The 20,338-nt window shown below is 40.0% G+C and overlaps 1 protein-coding gene across 24 annotated transcripts in view; it reads right to left on the bottom strand.

Moving 5' to 3' along the window:
* Dysf (dysferlin) overlaps positions 1–20,338 on the bottom strand; it is a 210,458-nt gene that overhangs the window by 20,612 nt on the left and 169,508 nt on the right. For all 24 annotated transcript variants that reach the window (XM_063229580.1, XM_023564790.2, XM_003469012.5 and 21 more), the window contains 5 exons: positions 14,421–14,519; positions 4,972–5,100; positions 4,516–4,671; positions 3,276–3,367; positions 457–627 (listed from right to left, as the gene is read on the bottom strand). In XM_063229580.1, the coding sequence (XP_063085650.1) occupies positions 457–627; positions 3,276–3,367; positions 4,516–4,671; positions 4,972–5,100; positions 14,421–14,519 (647 nt within the window). The remainder of the gene's footprint in view (positions 1–456; positions 628–3,275; positions 3,368–4,515; positions 4,672–4,971; positions 5,101–14,420; positions 14,520–20,338) is intronic.

Raw genomic sequence — 20,338 nt, 5'->3', positions numbered from 1 at the left:
CAGATGTTTCTAATCTCTAAGAAAATCAGATCCAAGTAAGACTCAATATGGTAGAAAGAGAGTGCTGTACGTACGTGAATTCTCATGGCAGATCATCACAAAATTCCCCTTAAGCCCAGCTGGAGCCCATGTGTCCCACCCCCGTTTCCCTTCCTTCCTCCTTTCTCTCCTTCCAAGCGCCCAGACCCACACAAGCCTCCATGGTATATTAGAGAGATGTGGACTATAACGATGTGAGAAAGAGCCAGGTCCTCAGAGTCAGTTTAAATCCTAATCCCACAAATTACAAGCCATAATATCTCAGTCTTCAGTTCCCTCATCTGTGGAGCAATAGCAAGACCCCACTGGTTCCAGAAGCAAATGCCAAGAATGTGCTAAGCCTGAGCCAGCACACAACACTGCTCAGTGGACAGGAGTGGTGGGTTGTCACGGAAATGGCCAGTGCCAAGCACTTACACACAGTAGGTCTGTGGGAGTCCACAGCGAGCCCCGAACTTGGACAACAGCCTGTTCTCCAGGTCAATGACTGTCTCTCCTATCTTCTCATCTTTGGAGAGGAGGTCGTAGTCATAGAGTGTGATCTTCAGGTCCTTCTCCAAAGGCAGAGTACAGGTCAATTCAAACATCCTGTGGAGGGGATATGTTAGGATCCTATCACCTCCCTGATGTCAGCCGACACAGTGGGAACTCAAGGAGCAACAGGATTAAGCGCAGGAGCTCAAAAGATATCCTAGGGAGGGCCAGGGACACAGCTCAGTGGCACAGCACTTGCCTGGCAAGCATGAGGTCCTGAGCTCCATTTCCAGTACCAAAAAAAAAAAAAAAAAACCCTACCCCAGGAAGTCCACTCTCCTCAGGTTTCCTGTCATCTTAGAGCAAACGATCCTCAGCACTACTGTCCAAATGTGTGTGTGTGTGTGTGTGTGTGTGTGTCTGTCTGTGTGTCTGTGTGTCTGTGTCTGTGTGTGACATGTTTCCCAAATAAACTGAGTGGGACACACAGCAAGTGCCTATCTAGAAGACCCACAAATAAATAAATGAGATGAAACAGGATGTTAAACGGAAGTTTCCACCAGGACACTAGGAGACAGGAAATGTGAAACTCCACAGCCCCTCTTGCCAGATCTCCAGAATCTATCAAAGGGATGGCTAGGACCTGCCCTCTGGACTTCGGAATTGCACATTTTCTAAGATGACATGCAGGAAGGGTTTGTAAAAAGATTTCTTGGGAGAGTTTCAGTGAGGTCTGAGCCCCTCATCATAGTAGGGGTCACGGCAGAAGTGTTTCCCTTCTCTCCTTGAAATGAGTTCCCTGCAGGTGGAGACATAAACCTGCTGCCAGACGTAAGCTCTGGAGTGCTAAAGCAGCAGAAAGGAGGAAGCAGGGGACAACTGAGGGGAGCTGCACGCCCATCCACGTCTGGATGAGGAACAGGAGTATGTTCTGTGAAAGAGATGGGGCCACCTGGAGGCCAGATTCAGCTGCTATGAATTTTGTCCCATGGGACCTCACAAGGTTCCAAATGTGCAACAGACCATCTGATGACCAGAAGGTGGGTGGTGGCCAGCTAAAGGGAGGTAGCATCTGCCACACTCAGGAGAAGCAGTGGAGAGGCTCAGAGGGGAGCCCGGAAGCCTCTGGAAAGCACCACAAGAAAATCAACCGACTTGAAACATCCGTTGCCCAGGAAATATTCAGACAACAGAAGCAAATGGCATGTGGACTGGACCCCTGCCCTAATCCTGGCATTTCGGGGTTGATGGCTGGCTGACACTGAGGCAAGGGGACACAGGGAAAGGAAGGCAGACATAGCGTCCTACTCACCCACCTGCTATATCCAGCTAACCTAGGTGAACAGAGGAGGAAACACTCCCCTGCGGCCATCAGAGTGTCCAGGTTACACACGGAAGGCCATCCTGCCTTCAGCCCTGAGACTGCCTGCGTTCGTGACTTTTATGAAGTGGCTGAGTTTAAAGTGGGCAGAAAAGCCAGCCAGCATGACTAGTCAGGAAATAGTGAAGCTCACCCTACAGGGTACCGGCAGACAACAATAAAGCAGTGTTATCATTATCTCATGGGTTGGGGAATAAAAGCATTTCTGTAGTGATCTGAAAGGCACACCAGCTTCGGCCTTAATTTCATGGAGACTGGCAACAAGAATGGAAAGGCTATCTTACACTCTCTCCTCTAACCTCTCCTAGGCATACACACGTGTGCACACACACACACACACACACACACACACACACACCTTTAGGTAGGTCCATCACCACTACCAGCCCATGGCCCTGTGCCAGCCACTGCAGCTCACCAAACAGAGATCCTCTCTCCCACCCCCATCTTCCTTCTAATCCCAGCTTAGTAGGGGCTCATTACTGGCCAGAATTGTTTTCCCTTCAAAACTGCATTTCTTCAAGATGACTGGGTCCTGGCTGCAGGCCAAGTGACCACACTAAGCAAACAGGCACCAGTTTATGGATGCAATGTGGTACTTGATGATATGGAAACACTCAGTTTCCTATGCAGATGTTAGAGAAGTAGCCATCAGCCTCTCTTTGCCAAAATAAACTCAAAACCAAAGAGCAATTCAGGACACCTAGCTCTACCCCCATACCGCGGGTGTCAATTCTTCCTTTCCGCACTTGTAGGTTTCCAGAATCATTTGACTATCTGGGGCCTACGTTCTTCTCTCAATCCACAGAAACATATGGAACACTGAACGAGAGCACTTGCTGAATCCAACATGGTACACACTGTGTGGCTCCAAAGAGTAAAGGAACAGAAATCCTAATAAAGTCTATGGTTTAATGAATCATAATGTGTCAGTGTCAATTTTCTCATTTGGGCAAAAGTACCATAGTTAGCTAAGATGTTAGCAGTGGGGAAAAGAGTTGATATATGAGATCTCTCTCTCTCTCCATCTCTCTCTCTCTCTCACACACACACAGACAAACACATACTTTTCTGTATATCTAAAATTATTCTCCCTAAATAGTTCATCTTAAAATATTAGCAATGTACATTTTGAGCTTCCATGCAGATGTATGATCTTAGAGATAACTGTGTCTGTATTTCACTAGGAGTGTCTTCCAAGCCTCAAGCCTTTGGCAGACAAAATGGGACTAGTGAAGCTGTAACCTCACATATGGGAAGAGGTAGGGACACAATTCTACTCCAGGGGAGAGGGACAGCCCAGTGTGACCATGTCTACCCACTGGACTGTGGTCATCCAGACTAGCTGCTGTACTTCAAGGCCAAGCTGCTCGCCACTTACTTTCCGAATACAGGCTCCAGAGTGCAGGGGATGTAGTTATCCTGGTCACTCACTGATTTCTTCCCTATAGAGATCTTGATGTAGGGGTCACACTGGAGGACACAGAAATATGTAAGTGGAATCCCTGTCCCAACGTGTCTTTAGGTCTTCCTGAGACCTCTGCATCCCCGTGGTATGAGGAAGCCAGCCATCAGGAAGCCTCAGTATACACTGCATCTCGCTAGACCGCAGGCCCCATTTTGCAGACCATTGGCATGGGCTTCTAGCCTAGCTGTAGTAGGGGAAATGGGGTATTGGAGTCCCCCATAATCCTGACCCACTTCCCCAAGGGAGAGGCAGGTAGAGGCTGGGGCCCTATCCTCAGACACACAACAGACCAAATTCCATATAAAACTAGGCCAGGCTGGGATCCTATCTGATCTCTGTTAAGCAGGTAACACTGGAGAGAAGTGGTCTTATTTTGTCCTTTTAGGCTGGATCAGGCCCTATACTGTGACCCCAATCTCCGGGATGCTGCCTACAAACAGCAGGCGGGCCATCAGCCATTTTCCAGGATGCACCCTCCATCCCCTGGCTGCAGCTGCAGCCAGAGGGCCAAGGCTTAGTGAGGCACTGAGAAGGTTTGAAGGACGTGCACCAGCTCATGGGCTACATCCTGGAGGTCATCCGTGGTGCCCAGGCTGATGACTAGTCCATCTGTCCTGAGATCATGAGGTTTCTAAGTCTGGAAAGGCTAAGCTACTGGGGTGAGTTGCTAAGCCTCCCCCAGCTCACTCCTTCCTGCCGATCACTGAAACCCTATATAGTCCAGCCCCAACCTACACCTTGAACCTTATTCACCCTGGTTCTATGCATGAATAAACCGATCTTCTTTCAAACTTTTGCCTATGCTCTTGACTCCTCTTAAAATACTTTCTTTTCCCTCCTAGCCATCAAAACTCCATCTGTCCTGAAGAATCCTACTTTTTCCAAAGTACTGTACTGAGGCTGGGGATATAGTTCAGCAGCACAGTCCCTGCCTGGCAAGCACAAAGTCCTAAATTCAATTCCTGTACTGACACTGGCCTTCTATGACTTTGTCAAGCCCTGGTCCCTGACAAACTCCATCCAGTTATATCTCAGTTCTGCATGCATTTGTCTGGCTTTCTGCAAACTTCCTAGAGCAAAGGCCACATCCAGATTCCACAGGCCAATTGTACTCATCCCTATTTCAGAGGAACTGAGGCTCTAGAAATGTTACCTTCCCATTGGGATCCTTGGGCTGCAGGCCAAATGCTCGGACAATGTAGATACGGACCAAGCAATCCTGGGGCCCCTGTGCAGCCAGCTGGTGGAATTGTCTTGGGGGCATAGGGATGGCTGGGTCTTCTGGGAGGGGATAAATTTTGAAGAGACCCTGAAAAGAATGGAGATAAACTTTCATTTTTGTCATCATTGAAAACACAGTAGTCCCTGTGGCCATTGGTCTCCTTTCTATGAAAGTCATCAACATAGAAGCCACCCAGCCGGTGGCTATCCCATTACCACCATCAGTCCTGCATCCACAGCATCACCACCTCCATCATCCACGTGGTCACCAACATCAGCACCACGGTCACCATGGTAGGTATTAGGATACAACCCCTCCCCCTTCTTCTCTTACTGCCACAGAACCACAGCCTCTGGGTAGCCCAAGGACGCGTCCTGAAGGACTTACCTTGAATTCCCCAATGACAGATGGATCTTCTGTCTCTTCCTGAGTCTTGCCCCGGTAGAGCTTGAAGGTGTTACAAAAGTCCGACAGGCCCTCAAAAGCCTCCACGTTCTCCAGTGCTGTGTCATAGACCTGTCATATGTGGGGATAAGAAAAGGGAACAAGCCAGAGAAAGCAGGCAGCCAGCAAAGGAAGAGGACAGAGGAAAAGGAGAGGGACCCAGGACAGAGTGAGAGTGAAGAACGGAGAAGGGACAAAAAGAAAGCGTGCCAAGGAGAACACAATAAGGGCAAACAGAGGTGCAGGGTTGGAGAGGCGGAAAGGCAGGTGAGTTGTCAAAAAGGAAAGCAGAACAGAAGAAGTAAGAACAGCAGAGATGGGGAAAAAACCCCGAAGAAGGGAGAGAGAGGAAGACATTTATCGAGTCCACTGGGAGACAGGATTTTCTAGTTATCCTAATAGTCTACATACCTGAGAGTCATCATATACAAGTGACACATTTTTTAAGAGAATGACATCACAAAAGATGAAAAGTTAACTTTTCATTTGAAGACTGAGTCAGATCTCTGCAAAATTCACAGGTCAGCATTTTGAGCACGAATACCTGCTGCACAGACGTCTGATGACAGCGCTAACAAATGTCCAGGCCAGTATCCCCTTGCATATCACTCCAAACTTGGAAATTCTATTTGCCTCCTCTCAAACTGTCAATGACTATTATTTGTTACAGAAGTGTTTTTGAGTTGCTTGGTCATAACTGAAATAGCGGTTTTTATTATAGATGATAAAATACATCTAATTATTTGTAATGTTAGATCGATTAATGTTAATAGGTGAATATACTAAATGGGCTACATCTGAAAATAAACTATTCAAATTTCTCATTAGCTTTTCTAAATATCATTTTTCATTTAACCTAGCTCAAGACCTATCTTTTCTAATAAACATTTAATTTTGCAAGTGATATAGATTCATTAAAATTAAAAATCATAAATAAATACAAAGAAAACACTATATTTCCTTAATTTTAATTCCCCACATAACAGCTAGCTATTTCATTAAGAGTTGCAGATGTCCTTTGGAATATTGTCCTGATTTTTTAATTTTTTACCCTTTGCCAAATGGAATCACAAGATACAAACTGTGTTTGTTGTAACCTGTTTTTTAATGTACAAATGTACCATGTATATCTTTATGGTTTAAAACATACTTCTAAAATACCTTTTCAAGGATGATATCATATTCCATTATATGAATGTACCCTAAATTACAATGAATCCTGAGTTTTGTCATTTTTTAATCTTAGTTTTTTAAGAATCACTTTTAAATTATAAGTTTTTAAAACCACACAAATGTTTTGTGCATTTGTGTAAATTTATCACTTTAATACATTTCTAGAACTAGAATTCCTGGTGAGAAGGGATGCACATTGTAAAATCTTTGATATACACAGTCAAATTGCCCTCTGATAAAATTGTAAAGATTGACTCCTCTTGGGCTGTGGATTTAGTTCAGCAGCACAAGCGCCTGCCTGGCAGGCAGGAGGTCGTGAGTTTGACCCCCAATTTAAAAAAGATTGATTCCTCAATCTGACCTGTGCATGTGTGACCATAGTCTAGTCTTCTGTTATTTATTTTACCGTTAATTTTATTAATTTGATAGATGGAAGATGGTATATTGAGTTTTTAACCTGAATTTATTTAAATTCAAGAAGAACTTGCATGAGTCTCTCAGCCATGAGTATTTATTCTTTGTAAACTGCTTATCCCTGTAACTTGCCCTTTTCCATCACCTTACATTTGTTTTCTGTTCTGCAGTGATCTGAAAGGCCTGTTTGTATGTAAAGGATATTAACCTTTTGTCTAGCAAATGTTTTACAAATATTTGTCCCAGTTTGTCACTTGCCTTTCAGTTATATTTCCATGTTTGTGATTTTTTATTATATATTTATGTTTGCACTTCTTTGTGCTATGCTTTTGTTTGTATGTATTACATTCGCTAAGTTTATGGCTTTTTTTAGCCATACTGGAACTTTCTAGATTCTCTCCCCTGAAGTTCTTTTTCTTTATAGTTTCTTCCTTTCACATTACACTTAAAACCGTCTTCACACCACTTCTGTTCACTCTTAATAAACGCAAATCCAATTTCTGGGGGTAAATACGCATGTTGAAGTCATGAAGTTAGATGCTGATGATTGGCTTGAAAGATATTCTTTATAACATTAGGGAAACTCCCATTTCCAATCAATGTCTCATTCTCATAAGTCATCAAAAATATTGAAGTTTACTAGACGTTTTTCAGTGTCTGTTGGAAGTCTTCATTAATTTCATCTGTGATGAATATTATTAATAATTTTTTAGTGTTGAATTTTTTATATTTTTGGAACCGAACTGTAAAGTATATTTGGCTATCATGTTTCATTATGTTAATATGTGATTAGATTCTGTTTTGCTATTATTTATATAAGATTTTACATGTATATTTGTTTCATAAATTTGATTTATAATAGATGGGCATTATCAGATTTTGGTGGTAAGGTATATCTAGCTCTATAAAAATCAAGCTTTTATATTTTTTAATTGTCTGCTGTGGAATAGTATACATGTCACAAGAAACATTTATTCTTTGAAAATTTAGAGATTGTTTCTATAATTCCCTGGCTGCAGCTTTCATTGGAGGTAACTCAGATTATTTTCCTGTTTCTTTTATAGTTCTCTGTGGTTTCTTAGGACAATTCTGCTATTTCTCTTTTCCTTCACATTAGCTCATTTCCAAGATATTTTCAAATTTATTAGTACAGAAATAAGTAGTCACCCTTTGGTATCCATGGAGTATTCCTCGAAATACCTAAATCTGCAAATGTTAAAATCTTTTATATAAAATGGTGTAGTATTTGCATATAATCTATATACATCCTCCAATATACTTTACATATCTAGATTTCTTGTAACACTTGACACAATGTAAGTGTTATGCAAGTAGTTCCTAGAGTGTATTGTTTAGGAAACAGTGACAGGAAAAACAGATGGGTAATGTTCAGAGACACAATTGTTTTTCAAATGCTTTGAATCTGAGATTGGTTGTATCCACAGATGGGGAACCCATGGACATGGAGGATCTTCTGTACTTAGAATTTTCCTGAATTCTTTTAACTCTCCATCAGCATTGGTGTGCTATTTCCCTTACAGATTTTGACTTTTTTCCATTTCTCTAATTTAGCATAGCTGGAGAGTTCTTTATGTTGCTCACTCCTACCCGTGTATCCGTTCTCCAGTGTTTTCACTTATCAGCGTTTCTACACTAGTTTTTTACTTTTATAGTTCCTCTCCGTTTTTGTCTTGCTACTTAAGGGCTTATCCTGATTATTTATTTAGTGCCTCTTTCATCTTTACTGCTATGAAATTGCCTCTGCTTACTACTGTCTTGGCATTGCTTCATTTTTTTTTATAGATAATATTTTCATTTTTCGGCATTCGATAATTACAGTTTTATTTTTATCATCTGAGCCCCGAGTTGGATGCTTAACTAGTTTTTCTTCTTTTCTTTTTCTTTTCCCCTGGTTGTAGGGATTACACCCATCATCGTCACACTAAACTACATGCACAGCCCTTTTCTTTTAATTGTGGTTTTTTTCTTTTCATTTTGAGACAGGCCCCAGTAAGTCACTAAGCTTGCCAGGCAAGGTTGGAATTTGGTGATCCTCCTCCCTCAGCCTTCTAAGTGCCGGGATTATGGACATGCGCCATCATACTCAGCTTCCTTCAATTATAATTAGCATAAATTCATAAGGCTATCAATGTCCTATGAATACCACCGTAGCTGTAACCTTTAGTATTTTGTCACTGTTTCTTAGATAGTCTATCATATAGTTTGTATTTTCTCTTTCACCCAAAAATTGCTAAAAGAGATGAGTTTGTATTTTTTCAATTTTCCAGGTTAGAAGAGGTTTTGGCATCTTTGATCTTGTTCCTAATTTCTAATTTTATAATATTATAATTAGAAAATGGTTCCAGTGAGACTGCCACTTTTTAAAATGTATTAAGGCTTTCTTCATGGCCTGGTACAGAGTCAGTTTTGGTAAATGTAGCATGCGTGCAGTTTTGATTTTCAGGCTACCAAGTTCAATCGGGTTAATACTTATGTAAGGTCTTCTATACCCTCTCAATTTTCTCTGGATTTGACAAGAATTGAGAGACATGAATTAAAATCTCCCTCAACATTCCAGTGTGCTTCTAATGTTTCTTATATCCTATAATTTCTGTTTTGCAAATGAAGGTATTGTATTGTTTAGCATATAGATATTCACATAACTGCTTTCCTTAGACCTACACAATTTAGCATTCTAAACTACCATCCTTTGTCTCTTAAACCCTCTCATCTCATATTAACATTGTGGCTTTTTTTTTTTTCCGTATTTTTGAGACAAGATCTCACTATGCAGATCAGGCTGACCTTCAATTCACTCTGTAGCCCAGGCGCGCCTCAGACTCACAATGATTCTCCTGCCTCAGCCTCCCAAGCACTGAGATGACAGGCATGTGCCGCCACACCTGGCAGCACTGTGGCTTTTGTTTTCTTTTAATTTGCATGTGCCCGGTACACATTTTCCTAATTTTTTTATTTTCTACCTTCATAAATCTCTGTTTCAGAGTTACCTATTGCTTTGAGATCTGATTTAAATTTCACAAGTGACTGATACGACATGTATTAATATGACAAGCTTTTTTACCTTACTTTTATGTTCTAGTATTATAAATTATAAATTTATAATTATAAATATAATTATAAATTATACATTTCTATTATAAATATATTTATATATTTCATAATATAAATGTATATGTAATATAAATGTATAACATAATTCATAACCTTTATGTCTTTAAGGGCAGTATTACTGGGTACAAGATGTTATAATGTATCATAAATCCACCTCATGTTAGGCAACATTATCTTCCTAAAGCTTATATTATTTGCTTAATATTTGCTTATGCTTCTAATATATGATTTGCCAATTTTAAAAAAATTGTCAACTCCATTTACTTCGTAATATGGAAGTTAAGTCCCTGCTCTACATTTCATCTTCTTTCTGCCTTCTCCCCCTAATTGTTGTATCATTTCTGCACTTTTAGTATTTATGAAATTTGCATTCTGTCTTGTTCCCCTCACCTTCCACTTATTTCTGAGTTGGTTCTAAGGTAAAATATGGTCACAACCAGCCCTTTTGTTGTGGTTTTCCAAATTACTGCATAGTGGCTAAAGCTCATCCCCTAGGGGCAAACTCTCAAGATGAGTTCACAGGCATCCTGTGACCTTAGTTCCTGAAGATGCCTAAGTGGCCGGCTGTAGCCTTTATGCATGAACGGCACCTCAGCTGAATATAAAACCCTCAGGTTGCCAGGCGTGGTGGCTCACGCCTGTAATCCCAGCACTTGGGAGGCTGAGGCAGGAGGATCGCTGCAAGTTTGAGACCAGCCTGGGCTACAAAGTGAGCTCAAGGCCAGCCTGAACTGCATAGCGAGACCCTGTCTCAAAAAGACAAAAAATAAATAAATAAATAAATAAATAAATAAACGCTCAGGTCACCCTTACATGAGATGTTTTTTGGTCCTTGAATATGGAATATTATGAAGAAACTGAAGCCACCTTGATTTAATTCCTATTTTAAATGATTTGGATTTCTTTTTTCCAGGGATTAGAAAGGAGGGTATGACAACCCAAGATACTCTTTATCTCTGAAATAAGGTAACTAAGCTATTGGGGAAATCAATCTGGGTGAATTTTTCTTCATGCACAGCGAGCTTTTTCAAATGTATGTTTGAATATTTTTCCTTCTGTGACGCTTGATTGATTATATGCTTGTGTTTGTTCACTGTTTTTATTACCTTCCTCAGAGACTTCACTTATGCAGAAGTTGCGTCTCCACTCCCTGACTTCCATCTGTCATTTTCTCTTTATTCCTCTACAATTGTTTCTTCACTTCCATTTCATCTTGCTTACTTTTATTTCTGTCCATTATGTCTCCAATTATATTTTCCATGTGCATTCTTCCCAGTGTTCCCACCAATTTCACGTTTTTCTTTTCCTTTCTTCCCATATCTTAATCAGCTCATAGATCATCTCCACTCACCACCCGTTGAGCTTGAAAGTGAAAACTTCTGTTTTACGTTTTTATGAACCTGGTTCTAAAAAGTTCACAGCAAAACATTTCATTTCCTTTTTTCCTTTACTGGTCAACATATATCCTCTTCTACCGGCAAGTTTTGACTTCTATTTTCTTTCATTTTTCACCCAACTTTTAATTAATGCAGAGCCATTTCCTTTATTATGACTTGTCACTAAATGGATTTTCCTCCGCCAGCCATTTCTTTCGTTCCCACCACAAAGGCAGACTGCTTCCTACAACTATGGCTCTTCGACGCAATTTCTGGGTAGCTCTACCTTCTTACACTTTTCCAAACCAAACCAAGTCTAGGAGGCTTCTGTCCTTTGCTTGAACCTGCCTCCAAACCCTGCACGACCAGTGTTAAAAACAACAGGATTAACACTCATAGTCCATGGTGCAATCTCAGTTTCAAACACTACATTTTGAAACTGTTATTATGAAAATTTCCCAGTGTTCAAAAGTAAACAGAATGGATAATATATTTCTATGTAGCCATCACCTGTCTTAAATAATTATCAACATTCTTCCACTTGGAAGTACATTTCCACTGGGGCTTTGTAAACCCCACTGATGCACGAGCTTTCAGCAACCTTCATGCATCTTCTCTTCATTCACTGCTGAGTGGCCTCAACCCAATTTCAATTGTCCTTGGGCAGCCCTTCTTATACTTTGGAGCCTGCAGCTTTTATTTGCTTCCAACTTTTCTGAAAAATGGATTTTGTGGGTTTGAATTATTTCCAAGAATAAAAAGGAAAAATGCTGACTTATGCAGCATGGCTGTACTGGAAGTCCTAATAAAATACTTTTAAATTTCCAGCTGGGTGGACTTTTTGTTTAAACTTTTGTTATTAATTTTTCATTTTATTGCATTTTAATCTGCCTTGTGTGATTTCTGCTTTTGGTAACTTACTAAACTAATATGTGACCAAATTTTGTAAGGGTTCTCTGAGTACTAGGGAAAAAAATGTATTCTCTATTTTTTATTATTTTTATTCTCTATTTTAAAAACTATAATTTTAGCTTCCTGTAACAGTGCAACTTTGATATAGCTTTCAAAACATTTACCTTGTTATTCAGATCTTTTATTTTCTTGCTTATTTATTGACTGGTCAAAGAGAAAATAACAATAATACCCCTATTTTCTTAATTTCTGTATTTTGTGCCTTTATTTATATGAGGTATTAGTTTATATATTCCCTTTTTTTTGCTTTAAGTATTTCTAAGTTTTTGGGAGCCTTTTTAATAAAATATGTATCTTTTACTTATATAAAACTGTCTTTTATTTATTTTGAACTTTACTTCAAATTCTATATGCTTCCATTTTATTTAGAAACCTATTTTATTTGCCAAAGTATTCATCCTTTCGTCTTTCTAAGTTGCATTTAGCTGACTTTAAAAGACATATTAATGACTTTCAATTCTTAATATAGTCTAAGAATCCTTGTAACTTAATAAGAGCATTTAATTTATTTTTGCTTATTAAAAAAACTAACATGTATTACTCTTTTCCTATTGTTTTTTTCTAGAACTTCTGTTTTTAATGCTTTTTGTTTTCTTTATTTTGTTATTTAGACTATGCATTGTTTCAGGGTTTTTTCCCTCTATGTTAGTGATCTATGAAATTCGTCTTTCTCTACTCATTGTGTATTTCATTCTCTCTATTGTGCTGCAGGCTATTTTTCAAAGACCCATGGTGGTGTGGTGGTGGTGGTGGTTTTCTTCTATTTACTTATCCTTAAAGGACCAGTGTTCCTTCCAGGTTTAGTTTTTCCCCCAGAAATAGTTTGAATGCTTTTTGCTCTGGATAGCCTATTTTTACTTGGATGCTGTTGGAGACCTCCTTGGAGAGGTCAAGCTGGAGGGCTGGGTGCCAATTCAGCATCCGGCATCCTAGGCAGCAGCAAGGGGCCAGGGCCGTGGGCCACCCTGGCAGCAATCCTCATACTTGCTTGGTTTGTCTCATTTCTTGGCAAGGCTGTAGTACCACATGCCAGACCTAATGGGTCGAACCTTCTTCCTGGTACGCAAATAGTTCTGTCTCTTTGCCCAACCTCACACACCCAACTAGGAAGTCGATGAAGAGCTTAATGCCTAAGGAGCCACTGCTGCTGCCTGTGGCCTCAACCCTGAGCAACCAGGTCTCCCGGGACAATTTACCAAGCGGCCTCCAAAGTATGAGACATATTTGCCACCTTATGAAATCACCCTCCAAGTCTTCACTCAGGGCTTTCAATCAGCAGAATCAGCTGAAAGCCCAGGCCACCCACCACCTCAACCAGCCTCATCCCTCACTTGTCCATCCCCCTTTAAGCTTTTTACGCCCTTCCCATGGACACAACAGCCCATGTCCACCACTCATTCACACTCCTATCCAAGCCTGGGGATAATCATGGGGTGCAGAACCTCATGTATATTCCAGGATTCTTGCTCATCCTCCAGCAGAAACAAGTAAAAATATAAAACACCCCATATAAACTTCAGATAAATAAATCATTTAGGTACTTATACCTGTGCCTCCTACAATATTTAAAGCATCCTCATACTAAAAAATCATTCTTTCTTTATCTAAAAGTCAAATTTAACCTAGCATATTGTATTTTAGCTGGCAACCCTATGAGGGAACTAATTCCTTTGTGGGAGCCATTTTTAAGCCACCTTGATCATCTTTGATAAATGTAGTCTGCTTTTAAAAAGTATAATTGTATTTGTAGAATTTCCTCAGATTTGGCTGACCCGTCTCTGTTTTTATCCACAAAAACAAGGTTTACCATATTCTTGTATTCATTAAGTAACTTATATTCTATTTTGGTGAGTCAAGAATCAGAGGTACATTCTCAAGCTGATTTTACTTTTTATATTAATACAAATTTTCTATTACGTAAAAAGGTCCATTAACCAAAAAGTACCACAAATCCCTAGGTACTCGTCTCCAAGACTGACAATATTCAATGATTTCCAACTTGAATGATTTTTAGCATTTTAAAAGTCTGATAGAGGGCCATGCCTTGGAGAGGGGAGGAAAGGGTTATTTTAAAGCACAAAACATCATTTCACTGATAAACACTTCAGCATGTTTCAACCTTTACCTGGAAATACTTTCTCAGTTATTCTAGCTCACACTAACCTCTTGCTCGAATCAGCAGGTTACTGGGTTACTTTTCTCACCCTAATGAGTTCATCGTGATGCATCAGCCTCACACCTTTTTTTCCCTCTGCATCTCCCACAGCCACCACAGGTGCCCAGAGACTGCTGGATTGAAAGGAACTATCTGGAGAGAGGCCTCACCTTTAGAGTGTCAAAATCCTTCTCCAAATAGGAACCACACTTTTCCCTCTCCCCTACAGAGGCAAAGAATTTGCTCCACCAATCGATGAACTCTTCTTCCTGAATAAAGAGAGAGAGAATGAGAGAGAGAGAGAAATTAAGAAGCAAGGTGCTTGGCTGGTGCACTCCTGTAATCCCAGCACTCAAGAGGCTGAAGCAGGCAGATCATTGCAAGTTCTAGACCAGCCTGGGCGACAAAGTGAGCCCAAGACCAGCCTAAACTGCATAGTGAGACTCTGTCTCTCAAAAAGACCAACAACAACAACAACAAAAAGCAAAGTGCTTCTGAATGGAATATCTTCCAAGGTTGTGGGGCCAGCCTGGAACTTCAAGGCTTATCTGCAGGATAAATCGAGGGTAATAGGGAGCTGAAACATTCTGGCTCTCCAAAGGCAAAGCCATACAGACTGGAGGAGGCTTCAAAACCTGCCAGGAATTGTGAGGCAAAGACTCTGCCTCCATTCATGAGATTCTGTAGGGTTCAAATCCCCATTTCCTTTATGTGAAGTAGATATAATCATCAGGGTACCCTGCACACTGCAAGAACATGCTGATCCTAAAATCAGAAGGTGCCTATGTGTTATGGCTTATATTTAGATGTCCTCCCAAAGCCTCACGAACTCATAAGTGGGACTTTTCAGAGGTGGCTGGCTCTACAGTGTGTGAATGCAGATTACAGGTGTATGGTATCTGGATTAGTCCCCTAGTTGGATTAGCACAGTTCTTGAGCGTTGCTGAATGGATTTACTGAAGCAGGAAGCCTTACCCTAGCTGTGGGTGGAACCAGTCAACAGGCTGAAGCCTGGATGGAATATAAAGGGACAGAAAGAAGGCAGGTTCACTGCTTCCTGCCTGACTTGCCATGGACTGCCTCTCCTCAGCCATACTGCCCTGCCTTGGAGCTAGCCAACTGTGACCTGAAACCTCCACAAAATGTGAGCAAACTTGGGGAGTCAAGTGTTTTGTCTTTTGCAATGAAGAAAGCAGCTGGGGAAAATGTCAATTATATATTATTTATGAAATAAAGTACAGTAGGTACAGAAAAGCTCAAACCCCCCCCCCCCAAAAAACTGTCCAGCTGTCTTCCCCTCCACTGGAAATCAGAACTTTTATTTCCAAGGATCAAATCAAGGCATGGTTCCTGCAAAGCAACAAATACTGAACAACTGCCATTTATTCAAAAGACCTGCTAAATGTAGGGAACTTGACAAGCAGGGAGGAAGTTATGATGTCCTTTCCTTATTCCAATTACTTATGATTACAAGAAGAGTCTGCTGCCTGTGTAGCAAATACCGGCTTCCCCACCTGCACAGGATATAGCCACAGGCTTCTCGGCTCTTGGGAACAGAACACTCCTCCAGGTCTGCACTGCCTAAGTGATGTGCCCTCTTGCTCAGGGAGTCAGCAGGCTTCCTGAAGATAGGATGGTCATGCCACCTACACCTGCCTGGAAACTCACCCAGGACTGGCATTGGTCTGTGCCTTTCATACCACTGAAGCTCATCCAGTCTAAATAGACGGGCCACGGGCAAAGTGTTGAGAGAATCCTTTCTGAGACTCTGCAGGAAGGTGGCTAGGAGGTCTCCCAGGAAGCTACCTTAGCTCTATTAAATGAACTAAATGTCTATCACTGAGTTTTTGATAATAATGGCAGCTCTGTTTAAGCCAATACTAATTCCTTTGGGTTCACTTGTAAAAGATGAGCACAAGTGGGAGCCAGACCAAAGGGACCTGGACAAGGATAAGACCACTGATGGGAGGACAGCAGGAGGCGCTGAGAATCTGTATGACCCTGCAAATACGACCCTAGCATGTCAGTGTAGCCAGATGGGGTCCCCGGGAAAGCAGAGAAAGTGCCCGAGTGAGACCGCTATTACTGAATCCACTTACCAGGAGGGTCTTCTGAAGCCAGGAGAGAGGAAACAAGAGGTTCAGCTGGGTTAAGACACAGGGAGGCACAGTTTTCTGACTTATAACCACTTCAGAAAAGAACAGCATAAAACAATGCACTCCCTAGTCCTGATGTTTAATTTAAAAAGAAAGATGCTACAGATAAACTTATCAACACAGACATCACATCAAACACATACTGACCAGCACACAGAATACATTCACAGTCGTGCCTGAGGAGACAGATGTGCTGAATACCACAAAAACACATGGACACATACGTGAACACACAGGCAAATACGCACGCTTAGATAGAAAGTGTTAGAATGGGATTTAGTTTAGCTAGTTGATTTTTCCCTAAATCTTTATTTTCTTTCCCTGCTCAAATACTTTAAATTTGAGGTCATAAGTCAGGCACAGAAAGACAACAAACTGGTATGTTCCACACAAAGTAAAGACAGGAACACCAGAATTATGGGTAAAGCATAACATGATCCTCAGCCTTGTAAAATCAAGTAAACTTTAAAAAGAACAAGAGACAGAGACTCTAATACCACTGATGTTGAAAACTAAATAGACACACATTATGTAAACTAAAAACAGAAAATATACCTTCTTTTCCAGCACCCTTGAAGCACTTAGAAAAAAATTTAAAAACCACAAGGAAAATCTCAATAAAATCCTGTATCAGTCACATTCTCTAACTATTCTGCAATAAAACTTGAAAGTAATGAGAATTTAAAATTAAACTCCTAGTCCTTTAGAAATTCAAAGGCGCATGCTTAAAAGCTTCCTAAGTCAAAAAGAAAACCAAAACTAAAATCACATGTACTTAGAAAATACCAACAGTGAGTGAGAGGTACTGTCCCCAAATGTACGCGTTATAGACAAGTCTGTACGCAAAGAAAAATTAATGGTTTTACTTTCATGCAAAGACAGTGAAGGTAAATAATCTGATAATTCAAGAAATTGGAAAGATATGGAAAATTGTAAGGGTAAGAGTATTACAGATGATAACTATACTCCATACCAAGCATTCAAAAGACCAATAAGTGATAAATATATTTAAAATTAATGTTTTAAAGTAGGTAGACTATCAGGAGTGAAAGACATCAAATAAGGGGGGCGTAGCTCAGTGGTAGAACATCTCAGTTCAATGCTCCCCTCCCCACAAAAAAAAGGACTGGCCTATGTCAGTGACAAAATCTTGGAGAATCTAGATAAGCTGCGTGATCCTGTGGAAAAATGTAACTTTACAAAATAATTCACAAGTAGTAAAAATACAGCAAGCTATGGTGGTCCACACCTGTATTCCTGTACTCTGGGAGGTAGAGACAAGAAAATTACAAATTCAAGTCCATTCTGGACAAGTGACTCCATGAGACACTATCTCAAAAACATTTTTAAAGGGAGAAAGGATATTGGGTGTAGTTCAGTGAAAAGGCCCTGGGTTCAGTCCCTAGACATGGAAAAAAGAAAAGATGAGAGATCAAGAACCATTTAAGTGGAAGAGATCTCTTCCAAAAATTATATGAGGCCAATAGTTTCTTTTGGAGAAGGTCTATCAGTGTTTCAAAAAATAAAACAAAATCACCTTTTCCTCCACAATATAGAAAAGTTGAAAATTTTATCAGTTCATTTAATGAAGCAAAACCTAACCAAAAAAAAAAAAAAAAAAACATCCCCCATAAACACAGAGACAGAGAGAGAGAGAGAGAGAGAGAGAGAGAGAGAGAGAGAGAGTCTTATTCCTGCACAGAGATCCAGAGATCTTAAATAAAACATGAACAGATTGGTTTAGGAGATCTGGCCTGCTCAAGCTGAGTTATTCCGGACTGCAAAAATAGTTTGATAGCAGTGACTAAGGAGAGAAAACCACACAATCATCCCAACAGAGGTTTGAAAACTGGTTGAGAACCAAGACCCAGGAACCAGACTGTTAGGATTCAAACTCTGTATTCCTACCTGTGTGACTTTAAGTGACTACTTAAGCTTTCTGTGCCTTCATTATCTTAACTGTAAAATGGGAAACTAGTATCAATTTAAAATTTTTGGTAAGGAATAAATGAGTCAACATACATAAAGTGCTCGGAATGGTGCCCGCCACATAAATGTTAAGTGAGTGCTTCTTGCCATTAATTGACAATAGTATTGTTGGTTTGTTTTATTTTGTTGTTTTTGTGGACCAGGTTAGCTTCCTGGCCAAGGATTTACTTCCACAAACTACTGGCAGAGCATAGCTGGCCAGAGTCTTTCTGGAAAGCAAATGGGTAATATGTTTGCATAACCTTAAAAATGTGGGTACAGGGTATGTAACTCAGGGGCAGAAAGCATACTTAGCACGCATGAGGCCCTGCGTCCAGTCCCAGTACCACTACCAAAAAACAAAAACAGCACACATTCCAACTCAACAATCCTATCGTAGAAATCTATCCGAGGAAAGCATTCATAGGCATGCATAAGACTTAACCTTATTTAACAGTAAAACATTGGAAACAACTTAAGTGTCCAACAATAAGGAACCATTTGGGTAAACTGTCCATCCAATGAAATGTGTGTAACACGCAACATAAAAATGACACTGTAGAAATGTATTTACTGACATGGAACGCTATTCATAATTTATGAGATTTATAATGGGTCATATAAGAAATGAAAAATGTGATCTCATTTAATAAAGACTAAATTCAAAATGTTCTCAGTGAGTACCTTTGAATGTAAGATTATAAATGGTTTTTTCTTTTACTACTTATGTCACTCAAAAATTACTGATTTTTCACAGTGTATAAATATTCTCTGTACAAAAATATCTTAAGATAAATACTAATTTGCTTCACTTACACCACTAGTATCTTTTTTCATTGAAAAGAATGTTTTGTCCTTTTGTTTTTTCTTTGAAAAAATTTTTTCTTGTCCATAACTTGTATTCTGAATAACATTTTGCCCATTTTTAAGATCATGATACATATATATTAACATTGTTATTCCCTAATTATTCTGTTAGTGAAATTTTACTTTATTTTAAAAAATATTCCTTGCATAATTTAAAAAATTAAAAAGTGCAAAAGTAAAGAACAACAAAGCCTTCAAAAAACATACCAAGAAAGTTAAAAAGACAACACACAGGGTGAGAGAAAATGTTTGCAAATTATATTTGTGATGTTGGATTTATAATCAGAATGTATAGAAAATTCACAAAATTCAATTTTAAAAAAATGAATAGCCGGGTTTGAAAATGGGCAATTTAAGGGATTGGGGATTTAGCTCAGCAGTGTAAGCACCTGCCTGGCAAGCGCAAGGTCGTGAGTTCGATCCCCAGTACCAAAAAAAGAAAGAAAATGGGCAGCTTAGGCTGGGCATAGTGGTGCATGCCTGTAACCCCAGCACATGGGAGGCTAAGGCAAGAGGATCACTGCAAGTTCAAGACCAGCCTGGGCTACACAGTGAATGTGGGCCAGCCTGAGCTGCATAGCAAGAGCCTGTCTCCAACAAATGGACAATGTAAGTAGATATTCCTCCAAGAAGATACGCAAATGGCCAATAAGCACAAGAAAAGACATTCAACATCATTAGCCATCAAGGAAATGCAAATCAAAACATAACTATTTCATACCACTAAGATGGCCATAGTCAAAAAGTTGAATAATAAAAAAGTGTTGGTGAGGCTATAAACAGATTGCAACCTTGTACCATTCTGGTAAGAATGTAAAATGCTGCAGATAGTTTGGCAAACAGTGTGGTGGTTCCTCAAAGTGTTACACATAAAGGAACACAGGACCCACTGATTCCACTCGTAGTATAGATCCAAGAGAAATGGAGATGTTCTGGCCACACGAAAGCTTGTACTTGGATGTTCACAGCATTATTTATAGTAGCCATAATAGCCAAAGAGTGGAAACCCAAAAGTCCATCAATTGAAGAATGGATAAAGAAAATCTGATAAATCCACACAGCAGCACATTGTTTGGTAATAAAAAAAAAAAAATGAA

Source organism: Cavia porcellus, unplaced genomic scaffold (assembly GCF_034190915.1).
Source record: "Cavia porcellus strain 051 isolate PalLab524CR breed Dunkin Hartley unplaced genomic scaffold, mCavPor4.1 scaffold_18, whole genome shotgun sequence".
NCBI classification, from domain to species: Eukaryota; Metazoa; Chordata; class Mammalia; order Rodentia; family Caviidae; genus Cavia; species Cavia porcellus.
The sequence above is the reverse complement of the archived record's forward strand: the minus strand, read 5'-3'. Positions and strand labels throughout refer to the sequence as shown.